The sequence below is a fragment of the Oncorhynchus mykiss genome, chromosome 2 (assembly GCF_013265735.2).
Source record: "Oncorhynchus mykiss isolate Arlee chromosome 2, USDA_OmykA_1.1, whole genome shotgun sequence".
Classification (NCBI taxonomy): Eukaryota; Metazoa; Chordata; class Actinopteri; order Salmoniformes; family Salmonidae; genus Oncorhynchus; species Oncorhynchus mykiss.
Genome location: NC_048566.1, coordinates 19,394,809 through 19,418,322, shown reverse-complemented (window position 1 = coordinate 19,418,322; position 23,514 = coordinate 19,394,809). Strand labels below are relative to the sequence as shown.

At 47.2% G+C, this 23,514-nt stretch overlaps 1 protein-coding gene across 1 annotated transcript in view; it reads right to left on the bottom strand.

The window, feature by feature from the left end:
- The window catches only part of LOC110534362 (voltage-dependent calcium channel gamma-7 subunit-like), a 40,895-nt gene that overhangs the window by 15,309 nt on the left and 2,072 nt on the right, over positions 1 to 23,514 (bottom strand). The window contains exons 2-3 of the mRNA XM_036940854.1: positions 3,294 to 3,489; positions 2,710 to 2,796 (exon numbers count right to left, since the gene is read on the bottom strand). Of these exons, the coding sequence (XP_036796749.1) occupies positions 2,710 to 2,796; positions 3,294 to 3,489 (283 nt within the window). The remainder of the gene's footprint in view (positions 1 to 2,709; positions 2,797 to 3,293; positions 3,490 to 23,514) is intronic.

Here is a 23,514-nt window from a genome sequence, read left to right as displayed (position 1 = left end):
ATGGGGAATGGAGTGGCTGTCCGCACCATCTCTACAGGGTCACAGTGTTGGAGGTTAGAGGTCATAGCAGAGACACCATGGGGAACGGAGTGGCCTTCCGCACCATCTCTACAGGGTCACAGTGTTAGAGGTCATAGCAGAGACACCATGGGGAACGGAATGGCCGTCCGCACCATCTCTACAGGGTCACAGTGTTAGAGGTTAGAGGTCATAGCAGAGACACCATGGGGAATGGAGTGGCTGTCCGCACCATCTCTACAGGGTCACAGTGTTAGAGGTCATAGCAGAGACACCATGGGGAACGGAGTGGCCGTCCGCACCATCTCTACAGGGTCACAGTGTTAGAGGTCATAGCAGAGACACCATGGGGAACGAAGTGGCTGTCCGCACCATCTCTACAGGGTCACAGTGTTAGAGGTTAGAGGTCATAGCAGAGACACCATGGGGAACGGAGTGGCTGTCTGCACCATCTCTACAGGGTCACAGTGTTAGAGGTTAGAGGTCATAGCAGAGACACCATGGGGAATGGAGTGGCTGTCCGCACCATCTCTACACGGTCACAGTGTTAGAGGTCATAGCAGAGACACCATGGGGAACGGAGTGGCTGTCCGCACCATCTCTACAGGGTCACAGTGTTAGAGGTTAGAGGTCATAGCAGAGACACCATGGGGAATGGAGTGGCCGTCCGCACCATCTCTACAGGGTCACAGTGTTAGAGGTTAGAGGTCATAGCAGAGACACCATGGGGAACGGAGTGGCCGTCCGCACCATCTCTACAGGGTCACAGTGTTAGAGGTCATAGCAGAGACACCATGGGGAACGGAGTGGCTGTCCGCACCATCTCTACAGGGTCACAGTGTTAGAGGTTAGAGGTCATAGCAGAGACACCATGAGGAACGGAGTGGCCGTCCGCACCATCTCTACAGGGTCACAGTGTTTGAGGTCATAGCAGAGACACCATGGGGAACGGAGTGGCCGTCCGCACCATCTCTACAGGGTCACAGTGTTAGAGGTTAGAGGTCATAGCAGAGACACCATGGGGAACGGAGTGGCCGTCCGCACCATCTCTACAGGGTCACAGTGTTAGAGGTCATAGCAGAGACACCATGGGGAACGGAGTGGCCGTCCGCACCATCTCTACAGGGTCACAGTGTTAGAGGTTAGAGGTCATAGCAGAGACACCATGGGGAATGGAGTGGCTGTCCGCACCATCTCTACAGGGTCACAGTGTTAGAGGTCATAGCAGAGACACCATGGGGAACGGAGTGGCCGTCCGCACCATCTCTACAGGGTCACAGTGTTAGAGGTCATAGCAGAGACACCATGGGGAACGAAGTGGCTGTCCGCACCATCTCTACAGGGTCACAGTGTTAGAGGTTAGAGGTCATAGCAGAGACACCATGGGGAACGGAGTGGCTGTCTGCACCATCTCTACAGGGTCACAGTGTTAGAGGTTAGAGGTCATAGCAGAGACACCATGGGGAATGGAGTGGCTGTCCGCACCATCTCTACACGGTCACAGTGTTAGAGGTCATAGCAGAGACACCATGGGGAACGGAGTGGCTGTCCGCACCATCTCTACAGGGTCACAGTGTTAGAGGTTAGAGGTCATAGCAGAGACACCATGGGGAACGGAGTGGCCGTCCGCACCATCTCTACAGGGTCACAGTGTTAGAGGTTAGAGGTCATAGCAGAGACACCATGGGGAACGGAGTGGCCGTCCGCACCATCTCTACAGGGTCACAGTGTTAGAGGTCATAGCAGAGACACCATGGGGAACGGAGTGGCTGTCCGCACCATCTCTACAGGGTCACAGTGTTAGAGGTTAGAGGTCATAGCAGAGACACCATGAGGAACGGAGTGGCCGTCCGCACCATCTCTACAGGGTCACAGTGTTTGAGGTCATAGCAGAGACACCATGGGGAACGGAGTGGCCGTCCGCACCATCTCTACAGGGTCACAGTGTTAGAGGTTAGAGGTCATAGCAGAGACACCATGGGGAACGGAGTGGCCGTCCGCACCATCTCTACAGGGTCACAGTGTTAGAGGTCATAGCAGAGACACCATGGGAAATTGAGTGGCTGTCCGCACCATCTCTACAGGGTCACAGCATTAGCGGTCAAATGTTATGTACTAACCATAAGAGAGAGAGTTATAGTAATGACGTCTTTTTGTTGGCATCAACTTCGCCATGGCTCATTGGCCAAAGACTATGGGGAAATGAATTGGGGTTTTGGAGGGGTTTTGGAAAAATGCCAAAAATAAGGTATGTGTTAAACACAGGCTTAGGGAGACCATACACGTTTTGTTCAATGAGATACTCTTCATCAGCTAACGACACTTTTTGTGAATTTTGAAGAATTTATGTAATCATAACAAACACATAAATTACATAAAGGCTTCATAATAATTAATACATGTCGTGTTAACTGACTGCTATTATCTCATAGAACAAAATGTATAAGATCTCCTAAGCCTGTGTTAACCCCAGAACTGATTTTTTTCTCTGTTTATCCAAAACACCTCTAAAATCCAAATTAATTTCCCCATAGGCTTTGGCCAACGAGCCAGTAATTTCCTGAGCGCTGACCATAGGAATGGTTGAATGAAACAGAGGTAACTCATTTCCGTTTTTTAGGGCTACAAGTTGGTGAGCTCTATGCTGAGCTTGCAGTGTAAAGCTGTAAGTGCAGGGTACAGTATACTCACTCAGAATATTAGCAGTATTCTCTGTGGTGATCTCTATCTCTGGCTCAGTGAAATACTCTGATGCCACACATCTCCCGTTCTCTGTCCCTGAGAGAGAAGGGAAAGAAAGAGGAGTGTGTCAAATTGAGGCTTGCATGAGAAAGAGAGAGGGAGGCAGATACATACATACAGGGTTGGACTGGGACCAAAAATCTGTCCTACCATTTCTAACACAACGGACCATTTTTTTCTTTGAGGCCCCCACACCGGCCCATTTTGTTATTTGAGGCCCCCAAGTTTTGCCAGTCAATTATCATTTTGCACAAAGAAAACAATTTAGGCAAAAAATGAATCAGCCCATCTGGCATTTGCCTGAGAAGCCGGATGGCCAGTCCGCCCCTGAATACGTTAATGAAAAAAGAATACAGTATATAACATTGAGATTGGGAAGTTGCACTGATATAAGGTCCGTTTAGTATTTTCCACTAATGGTTAACGTTCAGATTTAGAAGGAGTGAACTGATCCTAGATCAACTATGGCTAATTCTACCTGGAGCAGATTGGTCAGGTCACCACTGCTATTGAGGGTCAGAGGTCATATGTACCAGCCACGAAGCAGACCCTCCAGAGGCCAGAGTGCAGGGCCATCTTGACCTCCATGCTCTGGTTCTGCTGCAGCACGATGCCCTCCTCCATCAACAGCCAGTAGTCTGTAGACACAGCCACGCCCACCAGCAGCAGACCACACGCCCCAAACACCGTGGACAGGATGGTCAGCGCTCTGCTACTGCACGAACTCATCTAGAGACAGAGGGAGAGCGGAAGGAGAGGAGGGAGTGGAGGGAGGGAGAAGGAGAGAGAGCAAGGATAAGTCAGACTTATTGCATGAAGTCTTCAGAGAGGAGCGAGAGACAAAGCAAAGAGCGAGAAAGAGAACTCCTAAAAAAATATCTTCAATGAGAGGCAGACTTCTTCCGGCTCTACACACCGTTGCCTTGCCAAATAGTGCAGCATCGCCCAGATTGTACAGGAAATGTCCATTGGCAGAAAATCTCTAAGCAATACACAAAGTTTGTATAGCAGTCAAAGCGAAACCGCGTTGGGTTACATTTGCGATATATGAGTACATTTACCAGATATATGAGTGATTGTGCGGAAAAACGATAACGTTCAAAAATACATTAGCGGTCCAATAATTCGTTCCCTTTGTAAAGTACGGCGAACATGGATTTTCCAAGGAGACAGGCCATAGTGAAGAAAGATAATCTGATGACAAGGCTCTCTTTCAAGCTCTCTTTCTCCAGGTGGAAATTCTGACTTTGACAGATGTCGCTAAATACCCGTCTGGGCTCCCGTTTGGGGACCAGCCACGACCCTGCTTAACTTCAGAGGCAAACCAGCAGTGGGATGCAGGGTACCATGATGCTGGAATATGCCAACACTTGAAAAAAGGCAGTGAAAGCAAATGCCAGGGTAAAGTAACCAACTATAGGGAAACCTGCAGGAAAGAGAGAAGCATTTGATTTAATTACGGTATCATACAAAATGTTTCACAGAAAATATTTGTTTTGCATCCATTTACAAATTATTTGCTCTTGCGTTAAACAATTATTTCCTTGCAATACATATTTTACTATTAATACATTTGGGTTTATGTTTTGCTTTCAGTATAATTATTTTTGTTTGCAATACTAAGAATTTTGTTCTCGACATCAGTTTTTCAAATTGATATTAATGGCACAAAAGTAAGTTACTCGCTAGAAAATTGCACCATATGTTGTTTCAAGCGACAATCCTTAATTGAAACTTTAACAAAGTGAGCTCCCCGGCACAGTTTAGGTAAAAAGCTGATGGATGGGGCTGGAGAAATGCATCCACTCTGGAATCCATAGCCTGCGCTCTGGACTGACCATCCATGATATCAAAATGATAGTTTTAACCTATATAGTTTTTAAGCTATACAGTGTTTGTTTTCATTTACTTGGTTTACAAATATTGGAGTAAATGTGGAGTTTTCTTACATGTGAAACTGCAAATTATATTTTCACTTTCACATGTGGAATTGCAAGTTCACATGTGAAAAACAATTGTATGTGAAAGTTTGATTTTTAGATTTTTAAAAAAGTTTGTAAAAGTTTTGTGAGGCACATGTGAAAAGATGACGTTAACATGTGAACTCTAAATGTAATACATGTGAAAACAGCTATTTCACATGTGAAACTGCAAATTTGACAGTTGTTACGCATCCATTTGAGAACCAATTACAGAAAAGGTCAAAGGGCAGAGACATGATGAGGGCCAAGTTAATGATCATCAACAAGCACACACACAGGTTCCATTGTGATTCCGACATTAACTTTCCAGGCCTTAGTGCTGGTTGACTGGCCAACACTGCACTGCATATCCTCCGTCCCCAGTCAGCACGCTGGGTGTGTGTGTGTTAATTCACCCTGTGTGTTCATTCATCACCCATTTGCGACACAATCGCCCCTTGTATATTGTACACTGCTCTTGTCCATTGTGTCCTCACATCACCCTGAAGAGTAATTTGGTCAGTGGTCCTCCATGTTGTTTCAGAGTAACTGTCTTCGTCGGAGATGAGCTTCCGGTCTATGCTCAGTTTCTCAATAATCACACTAATGGTTAAGGATAGGATGTGGAGAGGGGAAGCTGATTCTACACCTATGGCTACGTGCAGCTACCCAGAGTGACATCAACTGCACTGAGCCCCCATCCCACTTGCAAAGCATGCTGGGAGAAAAGGCATCTCCATGGATGTGCTTATTGTGCAGTGAATGGAGCGAATGGAGAGGGAAGGAGGGATGAATGGAGAGTGAAGGAAGGATGAATGGAGAGTGAAGGAGGGATGAATGGAGAGGGAAGGAGGGATGAATGGAGATGGAAGGAGGGTTGAATGGAGAGTGAAGGAGGGATGAATGGAGAGTGAAGGAGGGATGAATGGAGAGTGAAGGAGGGATGAATGGAGAGGGAAGGAGGGATGAATGGAGATGGAAGGAGGGTTGAATGGAGAGTGAAGGAGGGATGAATGGAGAGTGAAGGAGGGTTGAATGGAGAGTGAAGGAGGGATGAATGGAGAGTGAAGGAGGGATGAATGAAGAGTGAAAGAGGGTTGAATGGAGAGGGGAGGAGGGACGAATGGAGTGTGAAGGAGGGTTGAATGGAGAGTGAAGGAGGGATGAATGGAGAGTGAAGGAGGGATGAATGGAGAGTGAAAGAGGGATGACTGGAGAGGGAAGAGTGAATGGAGCCTGGCTTTGTGAGCGAGGGATTGGAGGATTGGAAGAGCTGGGAGAAGGGAATTAAGAATAGGGTGATAATAGGGTGGAGAGAGAGACAGATTCAACAGAGGGAAACAGATAAGAAGACAAAGACAGGAAGGTAGACAGACAGACAGACAGTGAATGGAGGATAACTATGGAAACGGCTAGCAAAACTCTACATGCATATGTCATTTATACTACTGATTTGCTGTTGTGGATTATTAGGTGATAATTACTTTATCATACTGATGAAATGGTGTTGCTCAGAGACTGTCTCCCTCCTAATTGGATATCCTTCTCATTCTCTCCTTCTCCCTCTATTTCAACATGTAATTGTGTTTCTTCCTTTCTCCTTCTCTCTGTTTCTTTCCTTCTCTTCCCCTTACTTTTTTCTCCCTCTCACATCTTAATTTTCACCCTCTTCCCAATGTTTTCCCCTTCCTCCTCCTCAATTCCTCCCTCTCTTCTTGTGTCCTTCCCTCTCTTCTTCTCTCCTCCACCATGTTCACCCGGTCATGTTTCTCTCCCTGTGTTTTCTCTCCAGTCTGTGTGGTGACTCAGCGGAGCCCTCATAGCTGAGTGGAGACGCATGGGCCTGGGGGGCGACATTGTGTGTGTGTGTGTGTGGAGGGGAGGGGGGAGGGGGGGAGCATATAACTGACCGAAGACAGAGATATAGAAAGAAGAGGAGGGGGAATAGAACTGACTAAAGACAGAGATATAGAAAGAAGAGGAGGGAGAATAAAACTGACTAAAGACAGAGATATAGATAGAAGAGGAGGGGGAATAGAACTGACTAAAGACAGAGATATAGAAAGAAGAGGAGGGGGAATAGAACTGACTAAAGACACAGCTATAGAAAGAAGAGGAGGGAGAATAAAACTGACTAAAGACAGAGATATAGAAAGAAGAGGAGGGAGAAAATAACTGACTAAAGACAGAGATATAGAAAGAAGAGGAGGGGGAATAGAACTGACTAAAGACAGAGATATAGAAAGAAGAGGAGGGAGAATAGAACTGACTAAAGACAGAGATATAGAAAGAAGAGGAGGGAGAATAGAACTGACTGAAGACAGAGATGTAGAAACAAGAGGAGGGGGAATAGCTAGAAGAGAGACAGAGAGGAGAAGGAGAGATATGATGAGAGGAGAGGAGGAGTGACTAGAAGAGAGACAGAGAGGAGAGGAAGAGTGTCTAGAAGAGCGACAGAGAGGAGAGGAGGAGTGACTAAAAGAGCGACATAGAGGAGAGGAGGAGTGACTAGAAGAGAGACAGAGAGGAGAGGAGGAGTGACTAAAAGAGAGACAGAGAGGAGAGGAGGAGTGACTAAAAGAGAGACAGAGAGGATAGGAGGAGTGACTAGAAGAGAGACAGAGAGGAGAGGAGGAGTGACTAGAAGCGAGACAGAGAGGAGAGAGGAGGAGTGACTAAAAGAGTGACAGAGAGGAGAGGAGGAGTGACATGAAGAGAGACAGAGAGGATAGGAGGAGTGACTAGAAGAGAGACAGAGAGGAGAGGAGGAGTGACTAGAAGCGAGACAGAGAGGAGAGAGGAGGAGTGACTAAAAGAGTGACAGAGAGGAGAGGAGTGACATGAAGAGAGACAGAGAGGATAGGAGGAGTGACTAGAAGAGAGACAGAGAGGAGAGGAGGAGTGACTAGAAGCGAGACAGAGAGGAGAGGAGGAGTGACATGAAGAGTGACAGAGAGGAGAGGAGGAGTGACATGAAGAGAGACAGAGAGGATAGGAGGAGTGACTAGAAGAGAGACAGAGAGGAGAGGAGGAGTGACATGAAGAGAGACATATAGGAGAGGAGTGACTAGAAGAGAGACAGAGAGGAGAGGAGTAGTGACATGAAGAGAGACAGAGGATAGGAGGAGTGACTAGAAGAGAGACAGAGAGGAGAGGAGGAGTGACTAGAAGAGAGACAGAGAGGAGTCGAGGAGTGACTAGAAGAGAGACAGAGAGGAGTCGAGGAGTGACTAGAAGAGAGACAGAGAGGAGAGTAGGAGTGACATGAAGAGAGACAGAGAAGAGAGGAGGAGTGACTAGAAGAGAGACAGAGAGAAGAGGATGAGTAACTAGAAGAGAGACAGAGAGGAGAGGAGGAGTGACTAGAAGAGATGCATTGAGGAGAGGAGGAGTGACTAGAAGAGAGACAGAGAGGAGAGGAGGAGTGACTAGAAGAGAGACAGAGAGGAGAGGAGGAGTGACTAGATGAGAGACAGAGAGGAGAGGAGGAGTGACTAAAAGAGAGACAGAGAGGAGAGGAGGAGTGACTAGAAGAGATACAGAGAGGAGAGGAGGAGTGACTAGAAGAGAGACAGAGAGGATAGGAGGAGTGACATGAAGAGAGACTGGGAGGAGAGGAGGAGTGACTAGAAGAGAGACAGAGAGGATAGTAGGAGTGACTAGAAGAGAGACAGAGAGGAGAGGAGGAGTGACTAGAAGAGCGACAGAGAGGATAGGAGGAGTGACTAGAAGAGAGACAGAGAAGAGAGGAGGAGTGACTAGAAGAGAGACAGAGAGGAGAGGAGGAGTGACTAAAAGAGAGACAGAGAGGAGAGGAGGAGTGACTAGAAGAGAGTCAGAGAGGAGTGGAAGAGTGACATGAGTAGAGAGAGAGAAGAGAGGAGGAGTGACTAGAAGAGAGACAGAGAGGAGAGGAGGAGTGACTAGAAGAGAGACAGAGAGGAGAGGAGGAGTGACTAAAAGAGCAACAGAGAGGAGAGGAGGAGTGACTAGAAGAGAGACAGAGAGGAGAGGAGGAGTGACTAAAAGAGAGACAGAGAGGAGAGGAGGAGTAACTAGAAGAGAGACAGAGAGGAGAGGAGGAGTGACTAGAAGAGAGACAGAGAGGAGAGGAGGAGTGACTAGAAGAGATACAGAGAGGAGAGGAGGAGTGACATGAAGAGAGACAGAGGAGAGAGGAGGAGTGACTAGACGAGAGACAGAGAGGAGAGGAGGAGTGACATGAAGAGAGGCAGAGAGGAGAGGAGGAGTGACTAAAAGAGAGACAGAGAGGAGAGGAGGAGTGACTAGAAGAGAGACAGAGAGGAGTGGAGGAGTGACTAGAAGAGAGACAGAGAGGAGAGGAGGAGTGACTAGAAGAGATACAGAGAGGAGAGGAGGAGTGACTAGAAGAGAGACAGAGAGGAGAGGAGGAGTGACTAGACGAGAGACAGAGAGGAGAGGAGTAGTGACATGAAGAGAGGCAGAGAGGAGAGGAGGAGTGACATGAAGAGAGACAGAGAGGAGAGGAGGAGTGACTAGAAGAGAGACAGGGAGGAGTGACTAGAAGAGAGACAGAGAGGATAGGAGGATTGACTAGAAGAGCAACAGAGGGGAGTGGAGGAGTGACTAGAAGAGAGACAGAGAGGAGAGGAGGAGTGACATGAAGAGAGACAGAGAGGAGTGGAGGAGTGACTAGAAGAGAGACAGAGAGGAGAGGAGGAGTGACTAGAAGAGATACAGAGAGGAGAGGAGGAGTGACTAAAAGAGAGACAGAGAGGAGAGGAGGAGTGACTAGACGAGAGACAGAGAGGAGAGGAGGAGTGACTAGAAGAGAGACAGAGAGGAGAGGAGGAGTGACATGAAGAGAGACATATAGGAGAGGAGGAGTGACTAGAAGGGAGACAGAGAGGAGATGAGGAGTGACAAGAAGAGAGACAGAGAGGAGAGGAGGAGTGACTAGATGAGAGACAGAGAGGAGAGGATGAGTGACTAGAAGAGAGACAGAGAGGAGAGGAGGAGTGACTAAAACAGAGACAGAGAGGAGAGGAGGAGTGACTAAAAGAGAGACAGAGAGGATAGGAGGAGTGACTAGAAGAGAGTCAGAGAGGAGTGGAAGAGTGACATGAGTAGAGACAGAGAAGAGAGGAGAAGTCAGTAGAAGAGAGACAGAGAGGAGAGGAGGAGTGACTAGAAGAGATACAGAGAGGAGAGTAGTTGTGACTAAAAGAGAGAGAGGATAGGAGGAGTGACTAGAAGAGAGACAGAGAGGAGAGGAGGAGTGACATGAAGAGAGACAGAGAGGAGAGGAGGAGTGACTAAAAGAGCAACAGAGAGGAGAGGAGGAGTGACTAGAAGAGAGACAGAGAGGAGAGGAGGAGTGACTAAAAGAGAGACAGAGAGGAGAGGAGGAGTAACTAGAAGAGAGACAAAGAGGAGAGGAGGAGTGACTGGAAGAGAGACAGAGAGGAGAGGAGGAGTGACTAGAAGAGAGACAGAGAGGAGAGGAGGAGTGACTAAAAGAGAGACAGAGAGGAGAGGAGGAGTGACTAGAAGAGATACAGAGAGGAGAGGAGGAGTGACTAGAAGAGAGACAGAGAGGATAGGAGGAGTGACATGAAGAGAGACTGGGAGGAGAGGAGGAGTGACTAGAAGAGAGACAGAGAGGATAGTAGGAGTGACTAGAAGAGAGACAGAGAGGAGAGGAGGAGTGACTAGAAGAGCGACAGAGAGGATAGGAGGAGTGACTAGAAGAGAGACAGAGAAGAGAGGAGGAGTGACTAGAAGAGAGACAGAGAGGAGAGGAGGAGTGACTAAAAGAGAGACAGAGAGGAGAGGAGGAGTGACTAGAAGAGAGTCAGAGAGGAGTGGAAGAGTGACATGAGTAGAGAGAGAGAAGAGAGGAGGAATGACTAGAAGAGAGACAGAGAGGAGAGGAGGAGTGACTAGAAGAGAGACAGAGAGGAGAGGAGGAGTGACTAAAAGAGCAACAGAGAGGAGAGGAGGAGTGACTAGAAGAGAGACAGAGAGGAGAGGAGGAGTGACTAAAAGAGAGACAGAGAGGAGAGGAGGAGTAACTAGAAGAGAGACAGAGAGGAGAGGAGGAGTGACTAGAAGAGAGACAGAGAGGAGAGGAGGAGTGACTAGAAGAGATACAGAGAGGAGAGGAGGAGTGACATTAAGAGAGACAGAGGAGAGAGGAGGAGTGACTAGACGAGAGACAGAGAGGAGAGGAGGAGTGACATGAAGAGAGGCAGAGAGGAGAGGAGGAGTGACTAAAAGAGAGACAGAGAGGAGAGGAGGAGTGACTAGAAGAGAGACAGAGAGGAGTGGAGGAGTGACTAGAAGAGAGACAGAGAGGAGAGGAGGAGTGACTAGAAGAGATACAGAGAGGAGAGGAGGAGTGACTAGAAGAGAGACAGAGAGGAGAGGAGGAGTGACTAGACGAGAGACAGAGAGGAGAGGAGTAGTGACATGAAGAGAGGCAGAGAGGAGAGGAGGAGTGACATGAAGAGAGACAGAGAGGAGAGGAGGAGTGACTAGAAGAGAGACAGGGAGGAGTGACTAGAAGAGAGACAGAGAGGATAGGAGGATTGACTAGAAGAGCAACAGAGGGGAGTGGAGGAGTGACTAGAAGAGAGACAGAGAGGAGAGGAGGAGTGACATGAAGAGAGACAGAGAGGAGTGGAGGAGTGACTAGAAGAGAGACAGAGAGGAGAGGAGGAGTGACTAGAAGAGATACAGAGAGGAGAGGAGGAGTGACTAAAAGAGAGACAGAGAGGAGAGGAGGAGTGACTAGACGAGAGACAGAGAGGAGAGGAGGAGTGACTAGAAGAGAGACAGAGAGGAGAGGAGGAGTGACATGAAGAGAGACATATAGGAGAGGAGGAGTGACTAGAAGGGAGACAGAGAGGAGATGAGGAGTGACAAGAAGAGAGACAGAGAGGAGAGGAGGAGTGACTAGATGAGAGACAGAGAGGAGAGGATGAGTGACTAGAAGAGAGACAGAGAGGAGAGGAGGAGTGACTAAAACAGAGACAGAGAGGAGAGGAGGAGTGACTAAAAGAGAGACAGAGAGGATAGGAGGAGTGACTAGAAGAGAGTCAGAGAGGAGTGGAAGAGTGACATGAGTAGAGACAGAGAAGAGAGGAGAAGTCAGTAGAAGAGAGACAGAGAGGAGAGGAGGAGTGACTAGAAGAGATACAGAGAGGAGAGTAGTTGTGACTAAAAGAGAGAGAGGATAGGAGGAGTGACTAGAAGAGAGACAGAGAGGAGAGGAGGAGTGACATGAAGAGAGACAGAGAGGAGAGGAGGAGTGACTAAAAGAGCAACAGAGAGGAGAGGAGGAGTGACTAGAAGAGAGACAGAGAGGAGAGGAGGAGTGACTAAAAGAGAGACAGAGAGGAGAGGAGGAGTAACTAGAAGAGAGACAAAGAGGAGAGGAGGAGTGACTGGAAGAGAGACAGAGAGGAGAGGAGGAGTGACTAGAAGAGAGACAGAGAGGAGAGGAGGAGTGACTAAACAAGAGACAGAAAGGAGAGGAGGAGTGACTAGAAGAGATACAGAGAGGAGAGGAGGAGTGACATGAAGAGAGACATATAGGAGAGGAGGAGAGACTAGAAGGGAGACAGAGAGGAGATGAGAAGTGACAAGAAGAAAGACAGAGAGGAGAGGAGGAGTGACTAGAAGAGAGACAGTGAGGAGAGGAGGAGTGACTAGCAGAGAGACAGAGAAGGGAGAAGGAGTGACTAGAAGAGAGACAGAGAGGAGAGGAGGAGTGACATGAAGAGAGACATATAGGAGAGGAGGAGTGACTAGAAGAGAGACAGAGAGGAGATGAGGAGTGACATGAAGAGAGACATATAGGAGAGGAGGAATGACAAGAAGAGAGACCTAGAGGAGATGAGGAGTGACTAGAAGAGAGACAGAGAAGAGAGGAGGAGTGACTTGAAGGGAGACAGAGAGGAGATAAGGAGTGACATGAAGAGAGACAGAGAGGAGATGAGGAAGTGACATGAAGAGAGACAGAGTAGAGGAGGAGTGACATGAAGAGAGACAGAGAGGAGAGGAGGAGTGACTAGAAGAGAGACAGAGAAGAGAGGAGAGGAGTGACTTGAAGGGAGAAAGAGAGGAGATAAGGAGTGACATGAAGAGAGACAGAGAGGAGAGGAGCACTGACAAGAAGAGAGACCTAGAGGAGATGAGGAGTGACATGAAGGGAGACAGAGAGGAGATGAGGAGTGACATGAAGAGAGACAGAGAGGAGAGTAGGAGTGACATGAAGAGAGACAGAGAGGAGAGGAGGAGTGACTAGAAGAGAGACAGAGAGAAGATGAGGAGTGAATAGAAGAGAGACAGAGAGGAGAGGAGGAGTGACTAGAAGGGAGACAGAGAGGAGATAAGGAGTGACATGAAGAGAGACAGAGAGGAGAGGAGGAGAGACATGAAGAGAGACAGAGAGGAGAGGAGGAGTGACTAGAAGAGAGACAGAGAGGAGATGAGGAGTGACTAGAAGAGAGACAGAGAGGAGATGAGGAGTGACTAGAAGAGAGACAGAGAGGAGAGGAAGAGTGACTAGAAGAGAGACAGAGAGGAGAGGAGGAGTGACTAGAAGAGAGACAGAGAGGAGAGGAGGCGTGACTAGAAGAGAGCCAGAGAGTAGAGGAGGAGTGACTAGCAGAGAGACAGAGAGGAGAGGAGGAGTGACTAGAAGAGAGACAGAGAGGAGAGGAGGAGTGACATGGAGAGAGACATATAGGAGAGGAGGAGTGACTAGAAGGGAGACAGAGAGGAGATGAGAAGTGACAAGAAGAAAGACAGAGAGGAGAGGAGGAGTGACTAGAAGAGAGACAGTGAGGAGAGGAGGAGTGACTAGCAGAGAGACAGAGAGGAGAGGAGGAGTGACTAGAAGAGAGACAGAGAGGAGAGGAGGAGTGACATGAAGAGAGACATATAGGAGAGGAGGAGTGACTAGAAGGGAGACAGAGAGGAGATGAGAAGTGACAAGAAGAAAGACAGAGAGGAGAGGAGGAGTGACTAGACGAGAGACAGAGAGGATAGGAGGAGTGACTAGAAGAGAGACAGAGAGGAGAGGAGGAGTGACTAGAATAGAGACAGAGAAGAGAGGAGGAGTGACTTGAAGGGAGACAGAGAGGAGATAAGGAGTGACATGAAGAGAGACAGAGAGGAGATGAGGAAGTGACATGAAGAGAGACAGAGTAGAGGAGGAGTGACATGAGGAGAGACAGAGAGGAGAGGAGGAGTGACTAGAAGAGAGACAGAGAAGAGAGGAGGAGTGACTTGAAGGGAGACAGAGAGGAGAGGAGGAGTGACAAGAAGAGAGACCTAGAGGAGATGAGGAGTGACATGAAGGGAGACAGAGAGGAGATGAGGAGTGACATGAAGAGAGACAGAGAGGAGAGGAGGAGTGACTAGAAGAGAGACAGAGAGGAGAGGAGGAGTGACTAGAAGAGAGACAGAGAGAAGATGAGGAGTGACTACAAGAGAGACAGAGAGGAGAGGAGGAGTGACTAGAGGAGAGACAGAGAGGAGATGAGGAGTGACTAGAAGAGAGACAGAGAGGAGAGGAGGAGTGACTAGAAGAGAGACAGAGAGGAGAGGAGGAGTGACATGAAGAGAGACATATAGGAGAGGAGGAGTGACTAGAAGGGAGACAGAGAGGAGATGAGAAGTGACAAGAAGAAAGACAGAGAGGAGAGGAGGAGTGACTAGACGAGAGACAGAGAGGATAGGAGGAGTGACTAGAAGAGAGACAGAGAGGAGAGGAGGAGTGACTAGAAGAGAGACAGAGAAGAGAGGAGGAGTGACTTGAAGGGAGACAGAGAGGAGATAAGGAGTGACATGAAGAGAGACAGAGAGGAGATGAGGAAGTGACATGAAGAGAGACAGAGAAGAGATGAGGAGTGACTAGAAGAGAGACAGAGAGGAGATAAGGAGTGACATGAAGAGAGACAGAGAGGAGAGGAGGAGTGACTAGCAGAGAGACAGAGAGGAGAGGAGGAGTGACTAGAAGAGAGACAGAGAGGAGAGGAGGAGTGACATGAAGAGAGACATATAGGAGAGGAGGAGTGACTAGAAGGGAGACAGAGAGGAGATGAGAAGTGACAAGAAGAAAGACAGAGAGGAGAGGAGGAGTGACTAGATGAGAGACAGAGAGGATAGGAGGAGTGACTAGAAGAGAGACAGAGAGGAGAGGAGGAGTGACTAGAAGAGAGACAGAAAAGAGAGGAGGAGTGACTTGAAGGGAGATAGAGAGGAGATAAGGAGTGACATGAAGAGAGACAGAGAGGAGATGAGGAAGTGACATGAAGAGAGACAGAGTAGAGGAGGAGTGACATGAAGAGAGACAGAGAGGAGAGGAGGAGTGACTAGAAGAGAGACAGAGAAGAGAGGAGGAGTGACTTGAAGGGAGACAGAGAGGAGATAAGGAGTGACATGAAGAGAGACAGAGAGGAGAGGAGGAGTGACAAGAAGAGAGACCTAGAGGAGATGAGGAGTGACATGAAGGGAGACAGAGAGGAGATGAGGAGTGACATGAAGAGAGACAGAGAGGAGAGGAGGAGTGACTAGAAGAGAGACAGAGAGAAGATGAGGAGTGACTAGAAGAGAGACAGAGAGGAGAGGAGGATTGACTAGAAGGGAGACAGAGAGGAGATAAGGAGTGAGGAGTGACATGAAGAGAGACCTAGAGGAGATGAGGAGTGACATGAAGAGAGACAGAGAGGAGAGGAGGAGTGACTAGAAGAGATACAGAGAGGATAGGAGGAGTGACTAGAAGAGTGACAGAGAGGAGAGGAGGAGTGACATGAAGAGAGACAGAGAGGAGAGGAGGAGTGACTAGAAGAGAGACAGAGAGGAGAGGAGGAGTGACTAGAAGAGAGACAGAGAGGAGAGGAGGAGTGACTAGAAGAGAGACAGAGAGGAGAGGAGGAGTGACTAGAAGAGAGACAGAGAGGAGAGGAGGAGTGACATGAAGAGAGACAGAGAGGAGAGGAGGAGTGACTAGAAGAGAGACAGAGAGGAGATGAGGAGTGACATGAAGAGAGACAGAGAGGAGAGTAGGAGTGACTAGAAGAGAGACAGAGAGGAGAGGAGGAGTGACTAGAAGAGAGACAGAGAGGAGAGGAGGAGTGACATGAAGAGAGACAGAGAGGAGAGGAGGAGTGACATGAAGAGAGACATAGGAGAGGAGGAGTGACTAGAAGGGAGACTGAGAGGAGATAAGGAGTGACATGAAGAGAGACAGAGTGGAGATGAGGAAGTGACATGAAGAGAGACAGAGAGGAGATGAGGAGTGACTAGAAGAGAGACAGAGAGGAGATAAGGAGTGACATGAAGAGAGACAGAGAGGAGAGGAGGAGTGACTAGAATGGAGACAGAGAGGAGAGGAGGAGTGACATGAAGAGAGACAGAGAGGAGAGGAGGAGTGACTAGAAGAGAGACAGAGAGGAGAGGAGGAGTGACTAGAATGGAGACAGAGAGGAGATAAGGAGTGACATGAAGAGAGACAGAGAGGAGATGAGGAAGTGACATGAAGAGAGACAGAGAGGAGATGAGGAGTGACTAGAAGAGAGACAGAGAGGAGATAAGGAGTGACATGAAGAGAGACAGAGAGGAGAGGAGGAGTGACTAGCAGAGAGACAGAGAGGAGAGGAGGAGTGACTAGAAGAGAGACAGAGAGGAGAGGAGGAGTGACATGAAGAGAGACATATAGGAGAGGAGGAGTGACTAGAAGGGAGACAGAGAGGAGATGAGAAGTGACAAGAAGAAAGACAGAGAGGAGAGGAGGAGTGACTAGATGAGAGACAGAGAGGATAGGAGGAGTGACTAGAAGAGAGACAGAGAGGAGAGGATGAGTGACTAGAAGAGAGACAGAAAAGAGAGGAGGAGTGACTTGAAGGGAGATGGAGAGGAGATAAGGAGTGACATGAAGAGAGACAGAGAGGAGATGAGGAAGTGACATGAAGAGAGACAGAGTAGAGGAGGAGTGACATGAAGAGAGACAGAGAGGAGAGGAGGAGTGACTAGAAGAGAGACAGAGAAGAGAGGAGGAGTGACTTGAAGGGAGACAGAGAGGAGATAAGGAGTGACATGAAGAGAGACAGAGAGGAGAGGAGGAGTGACAAGGAGAGAGACCTAGAGGAGATGAGGAGTGACATGAAGGGAGACAGAGAGGAGATGAGGAGTGACATGAAGAGAGACAGAGAGGAGAGGAGTGACTAGAAGAGAGACAGAGAGAAGATGAGGAGTGACTAGAAGAGAGACAGAGAGGAGAGGAGGAGTGACTAGAAGGGAGACAGAGAGGAGATAAGGAGTGAGGAGTGACATGAAGAGAGACCTAGAGGAGATGAGGAGTGACATGAAGAGAGACAGAGAGGAGAGGAGGAGTGACTAGAAGATATACAGAGAGGATAGGAGGAGTGACTAGAAGAGAGACAGAGAGGAGAGGAGGAGTGACATGAAGAGAGACAGAGAGGAGAGGAGGAGTGACTAGAAGAGAGACAGAGAGGAGAGGAGGAGTGACTTGAAGAGAGACAGAGAGGAGAGGAGGAGTGACTAGAAGAGAGACAGAGAGGAGAGGAGGAGTGACTAGAAGAGAGACAGAGAGGAGAGGAGCAGTGACATGAAGAGAGACAGAGAGGAGAGGAGGAGTGACTAGAAGAGAGACAGAGAGGAGATGAGGAGTGACATGAAGAGAGACAGAGAGGAGAGTAGGAGTGACTAGAAGAGAGACAGAGAGGAGAGGAGGAGTGACTAGAAGAGAGACAGAGAGGAGAGGAGGAGTGACATGAAGAGAGACAGAGAGGAGAGGAGGAGTGACATGAAGAGAGACATAGGAGAGGAGGAGTGACTAGAAGGGAGACTGAGAGGAGAGGAGGAGTGACATGAAGAGAGACAGAGAGGAGAGGAGGAGTGACTAGAATGGAGACAGAGAGGAGAGGAGGAGTGACATGAAGAGAGACAGAGAGGAGAGGAGGAGTGACTAGAAGAGAGACAGAGAGGAGAGGAGGAGTGACTAGAATGGAGACAGAGAGGAGAGGAGGAGTGACATGAAGAGAGACAGAGAGGAGAGGAGGAGTGACTAGAAGAGAGACAGAGAGGAGAGGAGGAGTGACTAGAAGAGAGACAGAGACGAGAGGAGGAATGACTAGAAGAGAGACAGAGACGAGAGGAGGAGTGACATGAAGAGAGACAGAGAGGAAAGTAGGAGTGACTAGAAGAGAGACAGAGAGGAGAGGAGGAGTGACTATAAGAGAGACAGAGAGGAGAGGAGGAGTGACTAGAAGAGAGACAGAGAGGAGAGGAGGACTGACTAGAAGAGAGACAGAGAGGAGAGGAGTGACATGAAGAGAGACAGGGAGGAGAGGAGGAGTGACTAGAAGAGAGACAGAGAGGATAGTAGGAGTGACTAGAAGAGAGACAGAGAGGAGAGGAGGAGTGACATGAGGAGAGACAGAGAGGAGAGGAGTGACTAGAAGATATACAGAGAGGATAGGAGGAGTGACTAGAAGAGAGACAGAGAGGAGAGGAGGAGTGACATGAAGAGAGACAGAGAGGAGAGGAGGAGTGACTAGAAGAGAGACAGAGAGGAGAGGAGGAGTGACTAGAAGAGAGACAGAGAGGAGAGGAGGAGTGACATGAGGAGAGACAGAGAGGAGAGGAGTGACTAGAAGATATACAGAGAGGATAGGAGGAGTGACTAGAAGAGAGACAGAGAGGAGAGGAGGAGTGACATGAAGAGAGACAGAGAGGAGAGGAGGAGTGACATGAAGAGAGACATATAGGAGAGGAGGAGTGACTAGAAGGGAGACAGAGAGGAGCGGAGGAGTGACATGAAGAGAGACAGAGAGGAGAGGAGGAGTGACTAGAATGGAGACAGAGAGGAGAGGAGGAGTGACATGAAGAGAGACAGAGAGGAGAGGAGGAGTGACTAGAAGAGAGACAGAGAGGAGAGGAGGAGTGACTAGAAGAGAGACAGAGAGGAGAGGAGGAGTGACTAGAAGAGAGACAGAGAGGAGAGGAGGAGTGACTAGAAGAGAGACAGAGAGGAGAGGAGGAGTGACATGAAGAGAGACAGAGAGGAGAGGAGGAGTGACTAGAAGAGAGACAGAGAGGAGAGGAGGAGTGACTAGAAGAGAGACAGAGAGGAGAGGTAAAAAAAAAAAGTATTCAAGACAAGATGTCAGATATAAAAAATTAATGGAAGAAATACACACAAGGAGTGAAGATTCAGCCCAACTGCAGTATTTCTAAAAGCTGTTCCCTCCCTGCTGCCGTCACTCACTGACATTTACATTTCAGTCATTTCGCAGACACTCTTTTCCCTCACTTCCCCTCACTGAGTGCCAAGTCTAGGACAAAAAGGCTTCTCAAACGTTTTTACGCCCAGGCCATAAGACTCCTGAACAGGTAACCAAATGGTTACCCCGACTATCTGCATTGTGTCCCACCACCTGCCAACCCCTCTGTTACGCTGCTGCTACTCTCTGTTCATCATATATGCATAGTCACAATAACAATACCTACATGTACATACTACCTCAATAAGTCTGACTAACCGGTGTCTGTATATAGCCTTGCTACTCTTATTTTCAAATGCCTTTCTATTGTTGTTTTATTTATTTACTTACCTACACACACACACACACACACACCTTTTTTTTTGCACTGTTGGTTAGAGCCTGTAAGTTAGCATTTCACTGTAAGGTACACCTGTTGTATTCTGCGCACTTGACAAATAAACTTTGATTTGATGTGATAGGCCTGGATAGGTAGAATCACCACTTCATTTTAAGAATGTGAAATATCAGAATAATAGTAGAGAGAAGGATTTATTTCAGCTTTTATTTATTTTTTTCATCACATTCCCAGTGGGTCAGAAGTTTACATACACTCATTAGTATTTGGTAGCATTGCCTTCAAATTGTTTAACTTGGGTCAAACGTTTCGGTAGCCTTCCACAAGCTTCCCCAAATAAGTTGGGTGAATTTTGGCCCATTCCTCCTGACAGAGCTAGTGTAACTGAGTCAGGTTTGTAGGCCTCCTTGCTCACACACGCTTTTTCAGTTCTGCCCACACATTTTCCATAGGATTGAGGCCAGGGCTTTGTGATGGCAACTCTAATACCTTGACTTTGTTGTCCTTAAGCCATTTTGCCACAACTTTGGAAGTATGCCTGGGGTCATTGTCCATTTGGAAGACCCATTTGCGACCAAGCTTTAACTTCCTGCCTGATGTCTTGAGATGTTGCTTCAATATATCCATATAATTTTCCTACCTCTGTAACGATTGTCTTCCTCTTCTGATGAGGAATAGGATGGATCGGACCAATGCGCTGTGTGGTAAGTGTTCATGTTATTTACTAGGAACAGAAACACTAAACAAAATAACAAAGAGAGTGAAACGAAAACGAAACAGTCCTGTAAGGTGCAGCAACACAAAACAGAACACAACTACCCACAACTTATAGTGGGAGAACAGGCTGCCTAAGTATGTTTCTCAATCAGAGACAACGATAGCCAGCTGCCACTGACTGGGAACCATACCAGGCCAAACATATAGAAATAGAAAACATAGAACATAAAACGTAGAATGCCCACCCCAACTCACGACCTGACCAAACTAAAATAGAGACATAAAAAGGAACTAAGGTCAGGACGTGACAACCTCATGATGCCATCTATTTTGTGAAGTGCATCAGTCCCTCCTGTGGCAAAGCACCCCCACAACATCATGCTGCCACCCCCCGTGCTTCATGGTTGGGATGGTGTTCTTCGGCTTGCAAGTCTCCCGTTTTTCCTCCAAACATTATGGCCAAACAGTTCTATTTTTGTTTTATCAGACCAAAGGACATTTCTCCAAAAAGTATGATATTTGTCCCCATGTGCAGTTGCAACCATAGTCTGGCTTTTTTTATGGAGGTTTTGGAGCAGTGGCTTCTTCCTTGCTGAGCGGCCTTTCAGATTATGTCGATATAGGACTCGTTTTACTGTGGATATAGATATTTTTGTACCTGTTTCCTCCAGCATCTTCACAAGGTCTTTTGCTGTTGTTCTGGGATTGATTTGCACTTTTCGCACCAAAGTACGTTCATCTCTAGGAGACAGAATGCGTCTCCTTCCTGAGCGGTATGACGGCTGCGTGGTCCCATGGTGTTTATACTTGGGGACTATTGCTTGTACAGATGAACGTGGTACCTTCAGGCGTTTGGAAAGTATGAACCAGACCAATTTTATTTTGAGGTCTTGGCTGATTTCTTTTTATTTTCCCATGATGTCAAGCAAAGAGGCACTGAGTTTGAAGGTAGGCCTTGAAATACACCCACAGGTACACCTCCATTTGACTCAAATGTTGTCAATTATTCTATCAGAAGCTTCTAAAGCCATGACATAATTTTCTGGAATTTTCCAAGCTGTTTAAAGGCACAGTCAACTTAGCGTATGTAAACTTCTGACCCACTGGAATTGTGATAAAGTGAATTATAAGTGAAATAATCTGTCTGTAAACAATTGTTGGAAAAATGACTTGTGCCATGCGCAAAGTAGATGTCCTAACCGACTTGCCAAAACTATAGTTTGTTAAAACTATCAATTTCTGCCTGACTGACTTACCCAAAGTACACTGCCTGTTGCTCAGGCCCTAAAGCCAGGTTATGCATATAACTGGTACCATTGGAAGACACTTTGTAGTTTGTAGAAATGTTAACGTAGGAGACTATAACACAATAGATATGGTAGAAGAAAATCCAAAGAATAACAAACTGTACAATGTTTTTTGAGAGCTTTTCCAATGGAACATATAGGGAGATAATTTAATCTAGCTCCCAGTATGCAATTCCTATGGCTTCCACTGGGTGTCAGTAGTCTTTGTTCAAGGTTCCAGGCTTGTTTCTTCCAAAATGAGTAAGAATAATACGTTTTAGTACAAGGACATCTGCTTGGAAATTCATGTGTGCGCACCATGAAGACAACAAGCACCTGCTAATATTGCTTTCCTATTGAACATACATATTTCCATATGAAATATTATAGTTTGATTACATTTTAGGGTATCTGAGGATTGAATAGAAACGTATTTTGACTCGTTGAAAGAAAGTTTAAGGGTAGATTTTTGGATTCCTATCTTGGCACGTTGAACGAGTGGATTACTCAAATCGATGGCGCCAACTAAACTGACTTTTTGGGATATAAAGAAGGACACTACATGTTATAGCTGGGACCCTTTGGATGACAAATCAGCGGAATATTTTCAAAAAGTAAGTGAATTTTTTATCGCTATTTGTGAATCTATGAAACCTGTGCCGGTGGATTTTTTTTTTGATGTGGGGCGCCGTCCTCAAACAATTGCTTGGCATGTTTTCGCTGTAAAGCCTACTGTAAATCCGACAGTGCAGTTATATTAACAAAAATGTAAGCTTTCAACTGATATAAGACACTTGTATGTACCTGAATGTTTAATATCCATCATTTTTAATGATTATTTATTTGCATTGCGCGCCCTCCAGTATCACCGGCAGTTGTCCCGCTAGCGGGGCGCCTAGCCCAAAGAGGTTTTAACAAGAAATTTGTGGAGTGGTTGCAAAACAAGTTTTAATGATTCCAACCTAAGTGTATGTAAACTTCTGACTTCAACTGTATATGGTGGAAACTATTACTTACTGTGAACCAGACGCCTCCAATTCACAGAGGGGATAACTTTATGTAAATTATGATATCCAAAAATATAGGTGATAGGACTTATCTAAACTTGGCAGTCCCATGTCGTCTCTGCCAGTCAGCGCCAGATGCGGCAGTTGACTTCAGGTCACAGCCACAGTGATGTCACTATGCTGTCCTGCCAACTGGAAGTTGCGTGACAGTGCTCACATATGGTCCTTCACTAGATTAGAAGTATTGTAGAAGTAATCGCCCCTCTGGGATAAGTCACGTTTTTAAAATGCCATTTAATTTAATATTGTGTATCTATCTGCATGGTCCCTAAGGTAACCTTTATGTATTCTTTGAAAAGAGAACACTCTGATGAAAGCATCAAAGCCATAACATTGGTGAAGTGAATGCTGCAATTAAGTTCCAGTTCAGAACATAGGACAGCACTCCCAATGTCCAGTTCAGCACCATGGACAGCACTCTCACTGTCCAGTTCAGGATCCTTGGACTGCACCCTCAATGTCCAGTTCAGCACCATGGACAGCACTCTCACTGTCCAGTTCAGGATCCTTGGACTGCACCCTCAATGTCCAAGTCAGGATCCTTGGACAGCACCTTCATTATCCAGTTCAGCACATTGGACAGCACTCTCATTGTCCAGTTCAGCACATTGGACAGCACCCTCACTGTCAAGTTCAGGATCCTGAGACAGCACCCTCCTTGTCCAGCAGCACCAGGGACAGAACTCTCACTGTCCAGCAGCACCATGGACAGTACTCCCACTGCTTCAAGGGGTTATTTAGAGCTTCAGGATGTGCAGGCTTTTCGCTCCATCCTATCACTAACACAGCTGTTTCAATGAATCACATAATTATGATCTTCAGTCTAGGCAATGATCTGAATCAGATGTGTTACTGAAGGACTGGAACTAAAAATCTGCACACCCTCTGGAAAGGGTTAGATAGTGTGTGAAGGTGTGAGGGGTCTCTCCGTGGTGCTGAGGCCTGTCTCTGCCACTACTGCTCCCACAACTATATTCCATGGTGTTGTCACGATATGGTCACTGTTCACGGCACCTCAGGTTGAGGCTCGGAGGTGGAAAACCCTTGTTTTAAAAAGCACTTTTAAACTAGTCTTTTCTAGTTGTT